Consider the following 19,232-nt stretch of genomic DNA (forward strand, 5'->3'; position numbering starts at 1 on the left):
ATATTTAGAGGCAAAAGAAAATAAGACTTTATGTCATTTCAAAATACATTCATCCCATCCTTCTCCATGTTCATTCACATAATTACACACATACTGGTTTCTGGCAGGCTTATTTTGTTGTAATATTTTGCTCTTTGTTTCTGAGTTTGAAGATGTGCTTCAAAATACCAAAATTCTAATGAATTGGACTTAGAGAACTTTAATGTAGTGTTTTCCCTTTAGCAAACTACATTATTTGGTAGTCACCATGATTTTGCCATCTATTAAATTTTCATTACAACTGTAGTTGAAATTCGCTTAAGTACTAAAGAGTTTATACTTGTCGTGTGCAGACTTTTAGATCTCAACTCAGTTCTGGAGAAGGGGCTATAATTGGTAAACAGGTACCGTACAAGACTAGAAGTGCACCTCCTTTACCTAAAAGACATCCCCAGAGTGGATTATATGCATCAGTTAGGAGCTCGGGCTATGGAAAACCCAGTTCACCATTCAAGGCATTTTCCACTAATGAAAAGAAAACTTCAAAAGACATGAAAAGCAGGAACTTGAGGTCCCTTCCCACCTCAAATCAAGCCAGGAGAAAAGGTAATCATCATATACTCTTTTCATAATAGAGTTCTGTGTATATACATTTGACCCTTGAACATGGGTTTGAATTTCACAGGCCCACTTATATGCATATTTTTTTCAGTAAATACTGCAAATGTATTTTTTCTTATGATTTTCTTAATGACATTTTCTTCGTTATAGCTTACTTTAGTCTAAGAATATTGTACATCAGCAATCCCCAACCTTTTTTGGCACCAAGGACCGGTTTCATGGAAAAATTTTTTCTATGGGCCAGGGAGGGGGGGTGGGTACCTGTATAACCTGCCATCAGATGCAGCATAATTGTCACTTGCCACTCACTGATAGGGTTTTGATATGAGTCTGCAAGCCATTGATTCATTAGGGTCCTGTGCAGTCAAACCTCTCTGCTAATGATAGTCTATGTTTGTAACTGCTCCCCAGCACTAGCGTGGCCGCCTCAGCTCCACCTCAGATCATCAGGCACTAGATTCTCATAGGAGTGTGAATGTAGCTGCCTCACATGTGCAGTTCACAGTAGGGTTTGTGCTCCCGTGAGAATCTCATGCTGCCCCTGATCTGACCAGTAGCAGTCCGTGGCCTGGGGATTGGGGACCCCTGCAGTACCTAATACATGTAACATACAAAATATGTGTTAATTGACTCTTTATGTTATCAGTAAGGCTTCCAGTCAACAGTAAGCTATTGGCACTTAAGTTTTGGGGGTGTCAAATTATATGTGGATTTTTGACTGCATGGGGGGATGGTCCCCTTAACTCCCGTGTTGTTCAAGGGCCACCTGTAGCGTATTGTTTTACTTTCCTTTCTCTTCACTTTCCCAGTTTCCTTCTATCTTTCTATGAACTTTCCTTATTTACAGAAAGTAATTAACATTAGGATACATATTCTATTTCTGAAAGATTCAATTTATAATAGGTTTTTCATTATTACATTTGGGTTTTCCTGACTGAGACCCAGAAAACATGGAAAGTGAATGTAAGAGTCAAACCTCTCCTCCTCTGGTTGGCTCTGTAATAAATTCAGAATGCAAATGGCAGCCTACAAGTAAAGGTTTATAGAGAGATTATCTAGACATTAGTTCGATATAGACTTGGAGAGGCAGGATATTTTACTTATCAAATACTGCATAGTTTTATACATCACAGTGCCTCTGTTGTTTCCTAATGGAGTCATTTATGCTGACAGTTGAAAAGGGTAATTTTCAACTTAGACCCGATGCAGCTATTAAAAGAAATAGAAATGTTCAAGTGAGACCAAGATTTCTGCTACCTTTAGACTCGAGTGAGGAAGGAGAGCAGTGATAGAGCCAGACGCATTTTGTCCTTTTCTTTATGACTAAATTGAGTAAGTGACCAATTTCATCATTGTTATGTGGTGAGAGTTGTCAGAGAATTGTCCTCACTGGAAAATTCATTTCTAGCTTAAAGTGTCTTCCCTTGCCCTTCCCTACAACTATCCATTGCAGGACCACTTTGACTATACAGGCATAGCTCATTTTATTGCCCTTTGCTCTCTTATACTTCACAGAAATTATGTTTCTTAAAAATGGAAGGTAAGACCCTGCACCATCAAAAGATTATGACTCAACTTTGCTGTAATACTTGCTTTATTTTGGTGGTTCTGGAGCTGAATCCACAGTATCTCCAAGGGATGCCCATGTTTAAAGCGGTTTAGGCAATAAATACTCGGTTCTTTTGTCTGTGTGAGTATGTTTTTGTTGCAGCCATGTGTGCATGTAAGATGGAAGGTCTAGGGCTGATCCGTGTCAGGCTGAAGGAGAGCAGCAGGTAGGGCCAGTTCCTCTGGACAGACAGGACTGCGATTCTGTTGGATTGATACAAGCATCCTTTCCTGCTGTTCTTAACCTCGGGACCTGCAGTCCCTTCCGCTAAGAAATCTTTTGTGTTTTCTCTTGGCTGGCTTTTGTGTGGAATATTTGCTTGTGATGTTGTCATCTATTAATAATTAACCATTCATTAGCTCTATTACTTAAGAAAAGACACTTGGAATATTTTATCACATTTTAGAATCATCAAGAAGAGTATGAAAATTTTTCATTAATGTTTTAGTATTATTCATTTTGTACTCTGGAAGCAAGAAAATGAAATTTTGCTTTTAATATTATTTACTCTGTTATATTTATTTAAGATAAAATGACCCCTGACATTTTTGAAGTTTACTTTTTCCACGTTTATTCATTTATAAATATTTTTTCAGCACCTACCTTGGTCTAGGCACTGGTACATAACATCAGTAAACTAAATAGAGAAACTCCCTAGCCCCATTCTGTGGTACTTTTCATCTGATGAGGAAGAGAGACATTTAACAATAAGCACAACAATGAAGTAAATGATGTCATGCTTAGGAAAAGAAAAAGAGCAAGCGTGTCAGTGGTGGAGTGAGGCAGGTCACAATTATAAACAGGATAGAGTAGGTCTCCTTGAGAAAGAGCTATTTGCACAAAGACTTATAGGAAGTAAGGGAATTGATTCTGTGGATATTTGGGCATAGCATATCCCAGAAAGGTGAAACAGCCAGTGAAAAAGTCCTGAAGTAGCGATAACTGCCTGCGTGTTCAGGAAGAGCACAGAAGGCCCCATACGGCCAGGGCAGAGTGAGTGAAGAGGGTAATAGGAGATGAGACCAGAGAGTCAAAGGGGCAGGCCTATATAGAGGTTTTCCTGGGGCATTTGAAAGACTTAGGCTTTTACTGAATGAAAAAGTGAGCCCCTGAAAAGTTTTAGGCCTAGGCGTGACCTGTCTGACTTATCCCTTAGGCAGATTTCTCTGGCTGCTGTGTCAGATCGTACACATACGTCTGCATACCATGGAGGGGACAGGAAGAACAGAGACCAGTAAGAAGGCTTTAGGGATCCAGGCTAGAAGTTGTGGGGCTTGAACCAGGATGGTGGCAATGGAGGTAATGAGAAGTGGTTGGATAAGGATACATTTAGAAGATAAAACCAAAAATCTAAAAGATTGGTTGTGGGTTATTAAAGAGGAGTCATGGATGATGCCAAAGATTTGGCTTAAGAAACTGGAAAAATAGAGTTACTATCCAACTGGAGTGAGGAAGGCAAAGGTAAAGCAGATTTGAGGGTGGAGAGATCAGAAATCTAGTTGTTCATCTACTGCGTGCAAGTGGAGATGACGGGGCAGTTAGGTAATAAAAGTCTGGAGTTCTAGAGGGAGGTATGGACTGTACATATCATTTGGGAGATATTAAAAACTTAACGTTTTTTGAGCCGTGGTTTTTTAAGCTGAGAGACTGATGAAGATTATCAAGAGAGTGAGCATAACTAGAGAAGAAAGCCAACCAAGGCCTGAGCTCTGGGCATGCTCATCTTAGGAGGTCAGGGAGCGGAGGAGTAGCCACAAAGAACGCAGTAAGGTTGGGAGAAACCTGAGAGTGTGGGATCCAAGTGGAGAAAGTGTATGAAGGAGAATTGATGAGCTCTATCAGTTGCCTCTGGGAGGTAAAGATGCGGACTGACAAACTGACAACTGAGCTTTGGGTTTAGCAAGGAGGAGGTCATCAGTAAGGTGGGCAGGCATTTTCCATGGGTATAGGGCTGTAAAATGCAAATTGAATAGGATGGGAGTAGAATTGTATACTTCAAGTTATACTGACTACAAGTGTTCTGTAGCTGAATAGGTGAATTTACCAAGGTGAGTGTTTCTAGCCAGATGAGTACAGTGAACAGAGAGAGGAGCAAGAGGGTAACTAATGACATATAGACCAGCCTGGAGAAAAGAATGTAAAAGGCAGGAAAAGAAGACAGTCAGTAGCTGGCATGGAAGTGGAGTCAGGAGAAGCCTTTCATTTTGCTTTGCTTTGTTTTCAATTGGAAAAATAATAGTATAACTTGTATTATGTTTATGCTTTTTAGAAAGATTCAGTAGACATGAAAAAAGTCATGATGGAGAGAGGGGGAAGAATTGCTAGAGTAATGTCCTTGAGTAGAGGGGCTGTAGTGGGACCTCTTGTGCATGGGAAGGGTTGGCTTCAGATAGGAACATGGACTGTTCATCTGTGGAAGCAGATAGGAAGGTACAGATGCTGTTAGGTGGGTAGAAGTGGTGAGAAAGTGGGTGATTTCTTTGCCTCCATTTTCTCTGATAAGTGTCACACAGTGTCATTGGCTGACAGTGAGGATGGGCCAGGAGTGTTGGAGGGCAGAAGAGAGGGTGAGGAAGAGTTTTATCCTAGAGGATTAGACAGCCAGCAACAGAGTCTGCTTGAAGTTGGTGATCATGAATTTAAATTGAGACAGGGCAGGGTGCGTGTCTGTGTTTGGGGCATGGCCCCATTTCGCTGACTGACTGCAGGTGTTCTGTAGCTGAATAGGTGAATTTACCAAGGTGAGTGTTTCTAGCCAGATGAGTACAGTGAACAGAGAGAGGAGCAAGAGGGTAACTAATGACATATGTGAAAGTTGAATAATGAAGGAAGAAAAGACATCAGGGGATGCGATACAGTTTGAAATAGGTAGATCGACAAACTGTGAGTCCCAGTGGGGTGGCAGGTGGGAGACAGGATTGACTGATAAGAGAGTAAATGCCTAAGACTGAGATTTGGGAGAGATTGCATTATGGTGATATAAAATGACGTAGAGTATGTCTAGTGGGATGGAGTAGCTGCGGTGGAGAGAGGTATAAGGAACCAAAAGCCCAGGGTTTGCAAGGGTTACCTGTGAGTATGTTAACGTTACCAAGAGTGAAGACACAAGTGATCTCGTGGTAGATGGGAAAGAAACAAGGGGTTGATGTAGAGTTAATAGATGAAGTCAACAATATTTTTATGAGTACTGTTTTTTAATTCAGAATTTTATGGTATTTATGAATACCAAGATAAAAATAAAACAAATCACTAAAATTTCTATTAAAGCACAGTGGTAAACTATGGCTGTTTTTATACTGAGCTCCTTTTTTTCCTTGGACTGTTAGGTATGATTTTTTATTTCTGTCTTTTGATTGAAAAAATTGCCCAAAGCTATGTTAATTTTATTCAGAACTGTAATTCCTTTGGAGTGACTGCCATTTGTTACAGGCTGGGTTCCTCAAGAAGCAAATCTCAAAAAGGAGATTTGTGTACAGGAAGTCTAGAGAATGCACTTGGGATCAACAGTCATTAAGATGGAAAAGAAGCCATCCACTGAGGCTTTCCCAAACAACAGGCTTCTCTTTTTCATGTAACAAAGAGGCCAGGGATAAGCAGTCCAAATCTGGTGTGACTGTGCAAGGAACCAGATCCCTTCATTACTGTTGCAAAATCCTTAGTCTGTGACTTTTATCTTCATTGTCCTAAGATGGTTATTCAACCTTCAACCCCTATCATAAGGAGAGGTGAAAGGTAGAAGGTGCATGCCAGTTATATCGTCAACTTCTTAATCAAGACAGTAGTCACTTTCCTGGAAGTCCTGTGTAGGAAAATTGTGCTTTCATCTTACTGGCCAGAACTCTGATGGCGTGGTTACCCGCAGTTGCACGGAGCCCAGGGAGATGACTGTGACTGTCCGGGGTAAAATTAGGCTTCTGTTAACTCTTGTGTTTTTATTTTGGGACTAATAGTTTTATTGTCATGAAAGGAATAGTTGTTCATTATTTAAATAAAAAACAGGAAAGTAAAAACAAAGGAATAATTTAGCCAGAAAAAACTGGTCCATGCTTCTCACTCTGTATGTACATACAGTACTTACAGAGATAGAAGGAAGCGTGAGTAGATGGAAGGCAGAAAAGAAGCAGAACAAAAAGTTTTATAATAATAGGATCACACTTTACTTACAAGCTCTTTTTAAATTAAATGAAAGATTTGGTTTTACTTAAATCTGTAAAAAGATTAGAAGTATTTCATTCTAAGAAATATTACATCCCAAAAGATCCCTTTGAGAAAATAGATTATAAAAGCCCCTCAAAGGTTGTGAACACTATGTTCTTTATTAAATTTTGTACATTTTTATACATTATTAGTTTTCCCTTCTTTGAAATATAAGGTATAGAACTTACATCCCCAAATCACATGCCTCCTACACATTTTTGTTGGTTTAACTTTTACTTGTTTAAGATATGTTTATTATCTTAAACTGTAATAATCTCTTAATAAACTGTATTATCTCTTAAAACTGTAATTTCCCTCAGTTTTTGAATTTAGATCTTGGTTTTGATTATTAAGGAAATTGCGTGCTTTTCACCAGTCCTTTAGCCATAGCTTCTCCATTCCGGAATTATTTCGATTGGTTTCTTATTTGACTGAATTTTCTTAACCTATTGTTTTTCAAAGAAGGGCTCATGGGTTCCAAATTTTGCAGTGTTTTCAGGTTTGAATTTTATATCCAAGTAATTTTTTATGTATAAAGTGAGAAAATACATTTTTGAAAATCACTACTTAGTGAAATCAAAATTAAGAACTTAAGAAGAAGGGAGAATTCTGGGATAAGAGCAGTGACTAAGTGAAGCTTGAGCAAGACACCCCCCCCCCCCCCGCGCCACTCTCGGCTGCCCTGTCCTGGGGAGAATGTCGGTGCCAGCAGAGCACACCCCATGCAATAGCCGCACTGAGGGACCTCCAGCGAGGTGGGAGGGTTCATGCCTGTCTCTCCAGTGACTCACACAGTTTCTTAGTGAGTGCTTTAAGAAATTTCTCTACAGAACCTTCTAAATCAAACAATCCAGTTTAACATGATTAATATTCTATGGGGAAAATGTCTGAATGCCTGGGGAAATGATTGAAATCTATCAGTGGGGTGCTATTGACAACTTGTTTCTTCTTTAGACTTTTATTTTCCAAATCATTTTTTTAAACAATATTTATTTTCAGAGAAAGGGGAAGGGAGTGAGAGAGAGGGAGAGAAAGCATTGGTTATTGCTTCTTATACACTCCAGCTGGGCACCTGGCCCACAACCCAGGCATGTGCCCTGACCAGGAATCCAGCAGGTGACCTTTCAGTTTGCAGGACGACATACAACGCACTGAGCCACACCACACCAGTCAGGGCTATTTCGAAATCTTTAATAACCATGTATTTCACTTTTAATCAAAAGGTAAACTTGAGACTTAAAAATTTAGCATCTTGAAGAAATTATATTAAAAATACAAATTTCAAATTCTTTATTTATCCACCTCTAAGGCAATCAGGTAATGTTTACTGAATGTTCAGCTCCAAACCTGTAGTATTTGAATATGAACCTCAAGATCTCTTATATATATTTCCCTTAATTTTTTAAAGTTATTAATTGCATTTATTGGCCTTGGAATTTTTTCTACTGTTTGGGGTTTACAAGGTACCTACCTTAAAAGCTGAAAATTTGACCAGAATATAGAATAATCACATCTTTTCTAATTGAATATATATTAACAGAGTAGTAGAGCAGTATTATAATTTTACCTTTTTAAATCAGTTTAGCTGTTACAAAGTTTTCATGCAATGTATATCATTCTATTCATATTGTAGTGTCTTAATATATACTACTTCTAAAAAGTATGCTTTGGCCCCGGCTGATGTGGCTCAGTGGATTGAGTGCCAGCCTACACACCAAAGGGTTGTTGGTTCAATTCTCAGTCAGGGCACATGCCTAGGTTGCGGGCCAGGTCCCCAGTAGGGGATGCCCGAGAGGCAGCCACACATTGATGTTTCTTTCCTTCTCTTTCTCCCTCCTTTCCCCTCTCTAAAAAATAAATAAATAAATAAAAAGTATGCTTTGAAAGCACATTTAATTTCAACTAAAGTGCTTTGTAAAGTTATCGTCTGCTCTTTGATTCATTGTTTATTCTTGTTAGTGCTATGAATTTTTAAAAGAATAATTTATTTAAAAGTAACAATGCCTAAAATGACCCCAGTCCACATTCTCACATTTATTTATCATTTGACATTTGTCATTTGTCATGAATCTTTAGTCCATTAGCCTTCTGTGTCAGATTGAATAGAATGTTGATTATGGGCAGAAGCTCTGGGCTCAGTGTTACACATTAGCCCTTTTGAGATCCTCATTCATCTTATTGTTACGTAATTGCTGGATACACATTCAACTTTGTTTGCATTTGTGTTTTTATCTACTGTCTACACTATTTAGAAATCTTATCTGAAACAAAACTTATCAAACCTGCAACATTAAGTAAGCCAGCTCCCAAAATTGAAGGTTGTCTGGCTACTCCTGAGAAGTCTGAAGACCCTACAGAAAGTGCTTCCTGTGTTCAGTTTCAGAATGTAGGTATTGAATTTTAAAACACTATTCACAATGTTTTTATGTTCTAAAGTCATATTAAAACCAAATTATTAATACATACATGAAATTTCCTTTGCTTTAAGTGTTCACTCTTACTGAATACATATTTTTTATTTAGCAAAACATTATTAACATTCTCATTTTATTCTTTGTGCAGTATTTTGTTTAAACCACCTGTGTTGAATCTTACATGTAAATCTGTAATGAAGTAATGCTTTTCCTTAAAAGGATTCTTCAAGATACCATGGTGGGAACGTGGACACAGAATTAATTATGCTTAAAAGAGTTCAGGAAGCAGAGGAAAAATGGAGGGGCGCACAAGCCCTAATTGCGCAAATTAAAGTCACATTCTCAGAAAAAGAAAGAGAGCTGGAAAATAAGATAGAAGAACTAAAGAAGCAACAGGAAATGGAACTCTTCAAATTGAGTCAAGACAACTATATTCTTCAAGCCAAGGTACTAGACATGTTGTCCTATGTTTCTTCTTATTGATTAAGAAAGAGCTTGCACCCCCTTATAAATGAATTGTCATCTTTTTGTTCGTGGCTGTGTGGCTCGATGTAGGTGCTGTGTAAATGTGAGCAAGGTTCCTGAGAGTGCCTCCTTACACAAGAGCCCCAAACCAGCCCTAGGAGGGAAACACCAAAATTTGTATTCGCTCATTTTGGTCCTTTTACTCAGTTAGCAGTCCTTTTTAAAATAAATCTCTTAGTTCACTGTGACCTTCAAAGAAGACAGTTCAGAAAGAACTTCTATAGACGGTCTGATTAATAGAGCGACACTGTGGAGCATTTCCGAGTAACTTTCATTTCTGAACCACCATCAGCACAAACAACACTGCAGTGATTTAATTGCAATTGGTATTAGGTTAATTCCATTATGCTTATAAGACTGTTATTCTTCCTCACTTCTTACTTTATCATCTCTTTTCCCAAATAAATAATTTCTGCATTTTCTCAAGTTAAATAGCTTTGGAGAAACAAACAAAAAACAAAGGTGGTTACATTTTGGAGAACCAGCTGGTGCTGTTACTGAAGAAAAATTGAAGCAAATCCAAAAAGAAATACAAGAACAAGAGACACTTCTTCAAGGATATCAACAGGTGTGATTTTTCAGCACATAGTGAGGTTGTTCTTGAGATCCTTTGATTATAAAAATAAGGCACATTAAAATATTTATGTGCTCATTGAACAGGTAATGGGAATTCTGGCAAATATGAGGAAGTGATCATTTGACTAGTCTGAGTGTTTCTCACAGGCAGAATTGAAGTAGTTAACAGCATGGATTCTGAATTCAAAGCATCTGGTTTCAGACTAGGCTGTACCACCCACTGTGGAGCCTTGGGCACACCGCTTCTCCAAGCCGATTTCCTCATCCATGAATGGGGGGATGATAATAATAGTACCTTCTCAATAGGTGGTCATGAAATTAGAATAAGGCAATGCAAATTAACCTGTTAGTGCCTGGCACAGAGTAACCAGCCAATGAATGTTGCCTGTTACTATTTTTAAGAGCTATGTTCCTTAAAAACTTTAACTATCTTTATAATGCTTTCAGTGGATGATATTGAATAGTTTTATTATTATACTGAAAAATTTGAAATCACTTGAGAGTGAAAATTTTTGAATTAAATGGGAGAAAATTTGTGTGTCCTACAGAAGGCAGATATTTGTGATGCCTGATGGGACTGTGGTCATGCTGACTGACAGTCAGCCAGGCTTGGTGACCTCCAGCGTGAGATTTCTTCCCTCCTCCCTCACTTCTCCCTTTTGTTTTCACTTCCCTCCCCTTCTCCCTGATCACCTTTTCCTCTCTTGACACCTGTAGCCTAAGCATTACCACATCAGAGATGACAGTGTTTACTGTAAATGAAATAGTACTGATTTTGTGGGACATCCTACCCCTGAGTTAGACCCTTCCAAACCCTTGGCTTGCCATTCTGATTTGCTATATAGAGCATGAGTTTTAAGGAGGATTCCACAAACCTATAAGTTTGCTAACCACCCCCTCCTCAAAAGAAATACAAATTTAATATAATATCAATATATATACATTTATGTAGGTTTGGGGATGTCATTAATTCTGCAGATATTTAAGCACAGGCAGTCTGCTGAGCATGAGGCCAGACGTGGTGAGGTGGTTCCTAGTTTTTATTAGATCTTCAAGGCTCCTTGGTTTTTATCACATTCCTAATTTTTAAGAGGTTAATAAGCCACAGCACCTATGCATGGATTGGTACTTTCTGTCTCTGATCTCACTGAGTCACTTTGTAGCTTAAAGTTCACCACTTAGGTCTGGTCTCTGCTCTGCCTTATTCTGATCATTCAGAAACACCCAGTCTATAACTCCCTGATCACAGAAAGTTCCAGAAACAAACATGGACACTCATTGTGCCTACATCAAATTACCTCACTGTGGGAAGACAGACCAAAAACAAAAAAGAGGGTGAGACAGTCCCACTGGCCTTTCCACACGTGGAACACAGAGTTGGAACGGGGCCACTCCTGCAGTCACTCACCCTCTTACTGCCGTGAAACACAGCGCCTCCTGCTGGCACTAGGCTCTTCGGGTTTGGACTTTTTGCAACTTTTTTTTGAATAAGCAGTTTGGAAAAAATTGTTTTCAGAAAATAAGTTCTTTTCTGTTGTAATATAAAGAATTCTTAAAAGATTTTGCTTGCTCAAAAACTGAAGAAAATTTTAAAAACCTTAAAAATGTTTAAAGGGTATATCTGTTATGAGCATATGTACTTGTAAGTACTACTGACTTTTAACTAAATGTTATTTTCTATTTATAAAAAGGAAAATGAAAGATTGTATAATCAAGTGAAAGATCTCCAAGAAGAAAACAAGAAAAATGAGGAGCGAATGTTTAAGGAAAACCAGAGTTTATTCAGTGAGTTGGCGTCCTTGAAGTAAGTCCTTCTTAAATTCTTAAAATCAAATGCACTTAGATTGTTCCAAGCATTTTATTGTTATATTAATATCTTTTTATACTTAGAAATGAAAAAGTGTGTACACTGATTTACACTTGTAACTTTTATATTTTTAATAGTCACTAGTTTTTCCTTTAGTATTAGATGTCTAAAACATATAGACAGGTATTTTCAGCATATTTATATTTGAGTTTGAGATCAGTTTCAGAAAACTGAACATACAATACTTTTTTTGATTGATCATTAAACTTGAGATGCTTATGAAATGCATATTAGTAATAATGCCTTCAGTGACAATGCTAAAAAAATCAGTATCATCTTACTGTCCTAGGTCAGGTTCCATACAAGTAAAATCTCGGGTAGGAATCTCTGGAGGTGATTTCCTTGATAACTCTCGGGAGAGAAATAGCAAGAGAAGGAAGATGAGGGGTGGGTAGAGGTAGGGAAGGTAAGCAGAAATGTGTTCTCAGCTGAGACTGGCTTCATTCTGCTCTCACCAGAAAGTTTGGGAGAACAGGTGCATCATGATGTTGGTCCCCATTTGAGGAAAGAGAGGGCAGCCTTTTTTACCCCTAAGTGAGGCAGTCACTGGCCAAGAGGAGCCCCAGGAAGGGGTTGGGGGATATCCTCCGGGGAGCAGCCCTTTGTACCTCCAGCCAGTCTGTCCCTGACTGAGGTGTGTCCCAGGAAGTAGTTGGGGGGTATCTTCTGCGCCAGGGGGAGGACTTGCTTTGTCCGAGGCATTTCTACAGAGAGGTTGGAGTTACCAATCAGCACTCACTGTGGTGGGCTGATGGAGCACCAGCACCTACTTAGGAATCGTATTTCAGGTCCTTGGGATATTACCACATTCAGCTTTAACATGTTAAGTGAAAAATCTGAACCCATATACACAGGCATTGTAGAGTCCTGTCTGCTGTTAGGAAATGATTACCAGTCCTGGTCATTTCACATGAATACTGTATTTACGCCTACTTCTTCCTTTCTTTTGTTGTTGCTGTTGTTGAATAGCCTGGGGTGTAAGATGCAGGGCTGCTGTTAGCTCCTACTGACCTTTCATGCAAAACAGAAAAAGGTACACAGGTTGGGAAGCAAGGGCACTATTTTGTATATTAAAAAAAGGGGGGGGCTCCTTTCCCAAGGGTAACAATCTGCAGCTTTGATGCATGAACACATTTACATCTGTTTTCTTTCCAAATGCTTCAATAAAGTATTTTAAAATATTACATCTTATACTTCCTGGCCTTTAAAATAGAGCTATTCCAGGATCCAAAACTGAAATTCTAAATTAACTTTCTTAATGAAATAGTATCTTTAGCACATTAGGGTTAAATGAGCACATGTGGATTTTTTAATTTAATCTTTATTGTATTTTTCCATTACCATGTAGTCTCCTTATACCCCGCCCCCAGCCATCACCACACTGTTGTCCATGCCCCTGAGTCCATTTTATTTTTTGCACAATCCCTCCACACCCTAACCCCTGTCCCCCACTAGCTATCATCTGCTCTCCATCACATATGGATTCTTAAACTCCTTATATAATGCTTCTGGAAAAACAGAAAAATTGAATCCAAGGTAAAAATGGTAAGTAGTTGTGTTGGTCTACATATGTGTGATTGGCAGTCTGTGTTTCTCAGAAAGGAGTCTGGGGCGATGCAACAAGGAGCACGCGGCGCCACAGGAGATGCGCTGCAGGTCTTCTGGGGTGTGGAGTGTTCTCTTCTCTGAGAATTGGGAGGGAGTGTTTTTATAGTTAGGTTATTTAATCGTGTATTGAATAAACCAATAGTCTTAGGGTCTTAGTTCATTTAGATTAAATATAAACATTTCCCTTTTTAAAAGTATTTTCCCTTTTAGTGGTTTTCTACTGGTTAGATTAAATAAACTTTTTATCTTCAGTGACTCACTTAGTTCCAACATCCATTAAGAGTTTTTAGTTTCAAAATTGAATATTTTGTATTGAAAAGAGTGCCTTATAAAAAATTTTTTCCCAAATAAATCAGAGAACAGATGCAGAAAAGTCGTTTCCTGTCTCAAGTAGTTGAAGATTCAGAGCCCACCAGAAACCAGAATTTTACAGATCTGTTGGCAGAACTACGGGTGGCACAGGTGAGTTGCACAAGGATTTAATTATTAGGAATAGTAAAGACTATTTTAAAAAATCACCATATGTGTAAAAAATCTGGTTTTTGTAATTTATGAATAAATTAGATCCTGTTATAAATGTTATATCATTTACAAATTAAGAAATCAAAGATAGCATTTACCATACATGTGATGCTAATGCAGAGGAAACAACTAAATCCTGGTTTTAGATGGTATCCTATTTATAATACAGCGTTTCTTCAGGCATTTGTTATATGGAGCTGTATTGGAATTATAACCTCTTAGGGCATGCGTACATTGTTTCAAACAAGTTCCTCTTGAAAAATGTACAGCAAAAATAGGCACATAATTTGAAGATGATGGTTTGCCTTAAAACCTTAGTTGGCTTTTTACCTGTTTTCCTAAGTAGACTCTGCACCCTTCTAGGGGGCAGAAAGTGTACCCACAAGTATTTGTATCTGATATACCTAATACAGAGGTAAAAATGCAACAGTTACTCCCTAATTTTTCTTTATTTTTATTAATATGTATTACAAAGAATATGGCCTAGAATTTTCTAGAGGAGTATTTATCAATGGGAGACTTTTCAGAATTTTGGGCAGGTTAATTATATTTTAAGCAAAACAATGTTATGTATTGCATAATTTTTTTAAGATTTTATTTTCAGAGAGAGGGGAAGGGAGGGAAAAAGAGAAAAAGAGAGGGAGAGAAACATCGATGTGTACCAGAAACACTGATTGGTTAACTCTTGCACGCACTCAACCAGGGACCTGGCCCAGCCCGCAACCCAGGCATGTGCCCTGACCAGGAATCAAACCAGAGACGCTTTGGTTTGCAGGCTGGTGCCCAATCCACTGAGCCACAGTCAGGGCTGTATCGCATCATTTTTATAATCCCTGTCCCCAGTGGACCCATCCGTCATTGTAACCATCAAAACCACTGTTTCCAAACATCCCCTGTAGAAGGGCAGTTAATTCTCCCCTCTCCCTCCCCTTAAGAATCATAGCACTAAATATAAAATCCTTTCCAATCTATTTGAATGCTGTTGTAAACTAGAAAAATTCCAATTTATATCACTTTTTAATTAGAAATTATATAAAGTGAGGTTACAGTTACATAGGAATTTGAATATACCATAGTTTAATAATTGATGTTTAACAGGTCTTTGTAGTATATAAAATGCAGCTTCAAATGTGAATCCATTAGAGATCTTTTTTCAGATGCATGTATATACAGAATAATTATTACATAAATGTGTAGACAGATAGGTAAAAAGAAAGAATAAATCATTGGATAGGCCCTCCCATCCCCTTTTTCAGTGGGCCTAAAAATTAGCAAGTTAAAGAATATTGCCATGTATTATGACAACTTGGAAAAACACAGTAAAGTTTCAAGCATAGTATTAGTATCATTCAAAAGCTGTTAGTGAGACTGCATTTTAGATTGTAAGGTAGTATAGTATAAGAGTTTTTATTTTGAAGTGTAACTATATCAAGTTTACTCCTATGAGTCCAAGAGTTTCTTCAGCAGTTATGAGTTCAGTTCAGTGCACATTTATTGATTATCTGCCATGTTCTTAGTCCCATCAGGTAGTCATAAATCAATCTTGGTCTCCATAGAGCTTTCAACCTGATAAGAAGAGCGTGTACACAGATCAATGTCACATGAACCAAAGTAGCAAATGCTGTACTATAGGGACAGTGAAAGTTTGTGCAAGTGCAAAGGAGGGATGAGGAATAGCCTCATTTGAACTAAGCTCTGAAAGATAAGTATTACTTTGTCTAGCAGTAGACTGAGGCCACTGAGGGTATTGTGGAATGTAGGGCATACTGAGAATTCATTCGGTATTTTCTTGATGTGCCAAACATTTTTATGCATTTATGACAGATACAAGGGTTAGCGAAATAAAGTCCTGCTTTCAAGTAAATATATAATGTGTCAGGTGGTGGTGAGTGTGGGGAGAAGAAAATAAAGTAACATACCTGGGATCTAGAGTGGGGTTGCTGTTTGAGAAAGACTGATCAAGGAAGGTCTTCCTGGGGCTCCATTGGAGCAGAAATCTGGATGGAGTAAAGGAGCAAGCCATCTTCTCTCTGGGGGCTAAGCGCTGGGGGCAAAGGAAACAGTAAGTGCAAACACACTGGGTAAGGAGTATGCTGGGCATATTCAGAGAACTAGGAGGTCTCTGGCTGGAGTGGAGTTGGAGAAGGAAGATTTGTAGTAGATGCAGCAGAGGCACAGGCAAGCCTGGGTTATGTGGCATTGAAGGGCATGGTAAGGACTTTGAGTCCTTAGAGCATGGGGGCCACCAGAGAGTTTCAAACAGAGAAGTGATATTAACTGAGTCTTTAAAACAGTTCCTCTGGTTACTGGCAGGAGAGTAAACTGTAGCTACTGAACATGGAGAAGGCAGACTAGTTAGGAGGTTATCATAATATCCAGAAGTTAGAACAGTAGATAAGAAGGTCATTCAGACTGTGGTGAGTTAGATAATTAGAATGGATTTTAGTAGGTTGTGAGGAGCTGTTAATCATTTGGCTGGGGGGTGTGGGATGGTAAAAATCAGAGCTAAATTTTAGGAAAAGTAATTAGCAGTATTTATGATGGATTGTGTGAGACTACTACAATTTTTATGGCTAAAAATAATTTGCCTTGTATTTCTATGAATATCAAGAAAGAGAAAAACAGTTTATTGGAAGACATCAAAAGACTAAAGCAAGACAAACAAGCTCTTGAAGTAGACTTGGAAAAAATGAAGAAAGAGAGAGACCAAGCCAAAGATCAGGTTGCTTATGTCACAGGTAAAACACTGAACTAAAACAGTTTACCTTTATACTCGTAACTGTTTAATCTTGAATTTAAGTAATAGCAGTTGGACAGCATAAACAAAACACTGTTCCTTAAAGTATATTGTAATGGTCAGAAACCTTTTTTAAAACTGGTTATTCATAGGTATTTGCATTTGATTGGTTTCATCAGGAATAATTGTAAAATCAAAGAAAATCTAGGATTATTTTGAATTGGTGCCATTTTATGTTTAGTTGTTTACATGTCTGTCATTCCAGCTGGACTTTGACCTCCCTGAGAGCGTGGTCTGTCTTTTTATCCCTGGGTCAGAAATGTAGGCTCTCAAGTGTCTGCCAAGTGAGCAAATAGCACTGCACTGTGTTGGTAGAAAACACAGGGATAATTACGGCATTCTCCTCGGGAAGGCAAAAGAGTGTAAGAGAATGCAGAAAAGTTTTATATAAAAATATTACCAATAAACATGAGAAGGGTGCTAAATAAGGGTTTTAAGGAGCAGTGACATTTGAGCTGGGTCCTGCAGACTGGTAAGCTTCAGAAATAAAAGAATGGAGGAAAGCTGTTCTGAGTATTTCATGTTATTGAGTGAGCGTGTGGGTTGGATGGCGGAATATAGGGCAAGAAAGGTAGACCACAAGAGCTCTTGTCTGCCAAAGTAAAGATTTTTCCTCTGTGATGTTAGAATCTTCGGTGTAAGGTATGTACAGTGAAATCCACTTACCTGCTTGTAAGAAAATTACTTCCCTCATCTGTAAAAACAGAATCATAACAGTGCCCATCATATAAGTTGTGTTGAATAAAGTCATGTATGGTAAGCACCTACTGATGTTTGCTATTGTTACTTTTTAATATGATTATAGGAATGCTTTATTTTAATTATTTTTAATATCTTGAATCCAGTATTTATTTTTCCATGAAAACAAATTTACTTTGTAAAGAAAGTTGCGGGGGGGAAGAACTGACGTATCAAAAATTTCTGCATAACCAGCTTTGCTATGAGTTTGAGGATTTAGCTTATGGACATAATCTTCATGTCCCTTTATTAATAGTAAGCTAAACTAGACACTACCTTGCATACATCAGTTGTTTTTTCTTATTTTTTCATAATACTTTTGTTAGATAATCATAGTTTTTCATTTTAAATCCTTCAATTTATTTCTACATTTTGAAAAGCTACAATCAAGTCATTAAGTTATTTATCTTGTAGGTGAAAAATTATATGAAATAAAAATTTTAGAAGAAACACATAAACAAGAAATATGTCGTTTGCAAAAAAGATTACAGTGGTATGCAGAAAATCAGGAACTTCTAGATAAAGATGCAGTTCGACTTAAAGAAGCGAATGAAGAAATTGAGAAGCTCAAACTTGAGGTAATAGATCATTTCAGAATATATTTCTGCAGGTCAGCCCTATTTAATTCAGTAATCAGGTCTTAGTCTTGTGTCATTGAACCAATACTCTAAATTCTGTGAATTAAAATACTTGGCTTGGATTTTAGTTTGCTTTTAGATGTGTAGTTTATTTCAGATTAGACTGTAAATAAATCCAAGCTCATTTTCACAACCTGTTTGGTCTCCGGGTGTCCTGAATGACTCTCCAGCCCATACACACCACACTCCCACAAATCACTCACCTTCAGCCACACCAAATCCCCTGCTGATTCTTGGACATGCCAAGCTTAAACCAGTTGTTTCCTTAGCCTAGATTACTCTGGCCTTGGTTCTCCCTATGTCTTGCTTCTCATTGAGGTCTCAGCTCAAATTTCTACTCTGAAGAATTTTTCTGATCAGCCTTATCTAGTGTAGGTGCCAGCCTCGCCCTCTCTGCCCCTTTCTTCCTATTCCTTCACTCTTTTTTATTTTCTTTACTGTCACTTTCTGAAGTTATTTTGTTAATTTAGTTTATTAGCTTCTCAACTGTCTCCTTCCACTAGAGAGAGCATTGGCACCACAAAAACAAGGACCTGGCTCAGCTTGTTTGCCGTCCATCTCTCCAGCAGAGAGCCCTATCTCCAATTTAATAAGTGAATGAATCAACTATAATTGTGCCACCCTCCTCGTGTTTTCCTGGTATGTTTTAAATATACTTCTTAACATGTTTTTACTTATTGATAGGTTGAGCAATTGAAAGCTAAATCTGGAAATCCATCTATTCAGCAGAAGATACATGTAAAAGATAAAGCAGCTGATGCCAAAAAAATTCAGGACCTAGAGCGACAAGTATGTGTTAAGAGTAAATTTTCATTAAGGTTTTATGTATGATTTATTGTGTTTTTTCTTGTTTCAGGAGATCCTATAAGATGTAGTCAACCTGGAAATTTTTGTACACCTAATGTGCCTCATTAGATGGTAGACCTATTAATGATAGATTATTTTGGATCACAGCTCTATCTGAGAAGAGGAAGCAAAATTTAGGAACTCTGGGTATAGAGTTGGGATTCCCTCTCCTGGCAAAATACTGGTGACAGGAGTACAGGAAATGAAGTCCTTGAGTTTGGAACATGTCAGTGATGCTGGGAAGTATTACAAAACACCATGGAAACAGAACATTCAGCACCCCAAAGAGTTGGCC

The 19,232-nt window shown here is 38.1% G+C and overlaps 1 protein-coding gene across 2 annotated transcripts in view; it reads left to right on the forward strand.

The window, feature by feature from the left end:
* Positions 1-19,232, forward strand: part of CEP162 (centrosomal protein 162) — a 73,464-nt gene that overhangs the window by 30,849 nt on the left and 23,383 nt on the right. For both annotated transcript variants that reach the window (XM_037039380.1, XM_037039382.1), the window contains exons 13-21: positions 333-585; positions 8,659-8,792; positions 9,040-9,267; positions 9,773-9,913; positions 11,613-11,725; positions 13,753-13,858; positions 16,530-16,656; positions 17,868-18,031; positions 18,776-18,880. In XM_037039380.1, the coding sequence (XP_036895275.1) occupies positions 333-585; positions 8,659-8,792; positions 9,040-9,267; positions 9,773-9,913; positions 11,613-11,725; positions 13,753-13,858; positions 16,530-16,656; positions 17,868-18,031; positions 18,776-18,880 (1,371 nt within the window). The remainder of the gene's footprint in view (positions 1-332; positions 586-8,658; positions 8,793-9,039; positions 9,268-9,772; positions 9,914-11,612; positions 11,726-13,752; positions 13,859-16,529; positions 16,657-17,867; positions 18,032-18,775; positions 18,881-19,232) is intronic.

Source organism: Sturnira hondurensis, unplaced genomic scaffold (genome assembly GCF_014824575.4).
Source record: "Sturnira hondurensis isolate 20B ecotype Veracruz unplaced genomic scaffold, ASM1482457v3 Scaffold0025370, whole genome shotgun sequence".
Lineage (NCBI taxonomy): Eukaryota > Metazoa > Chordata > Mammalia > Chiroptera > Phyllostomidae > Sturnira > Sturnira hondurensis.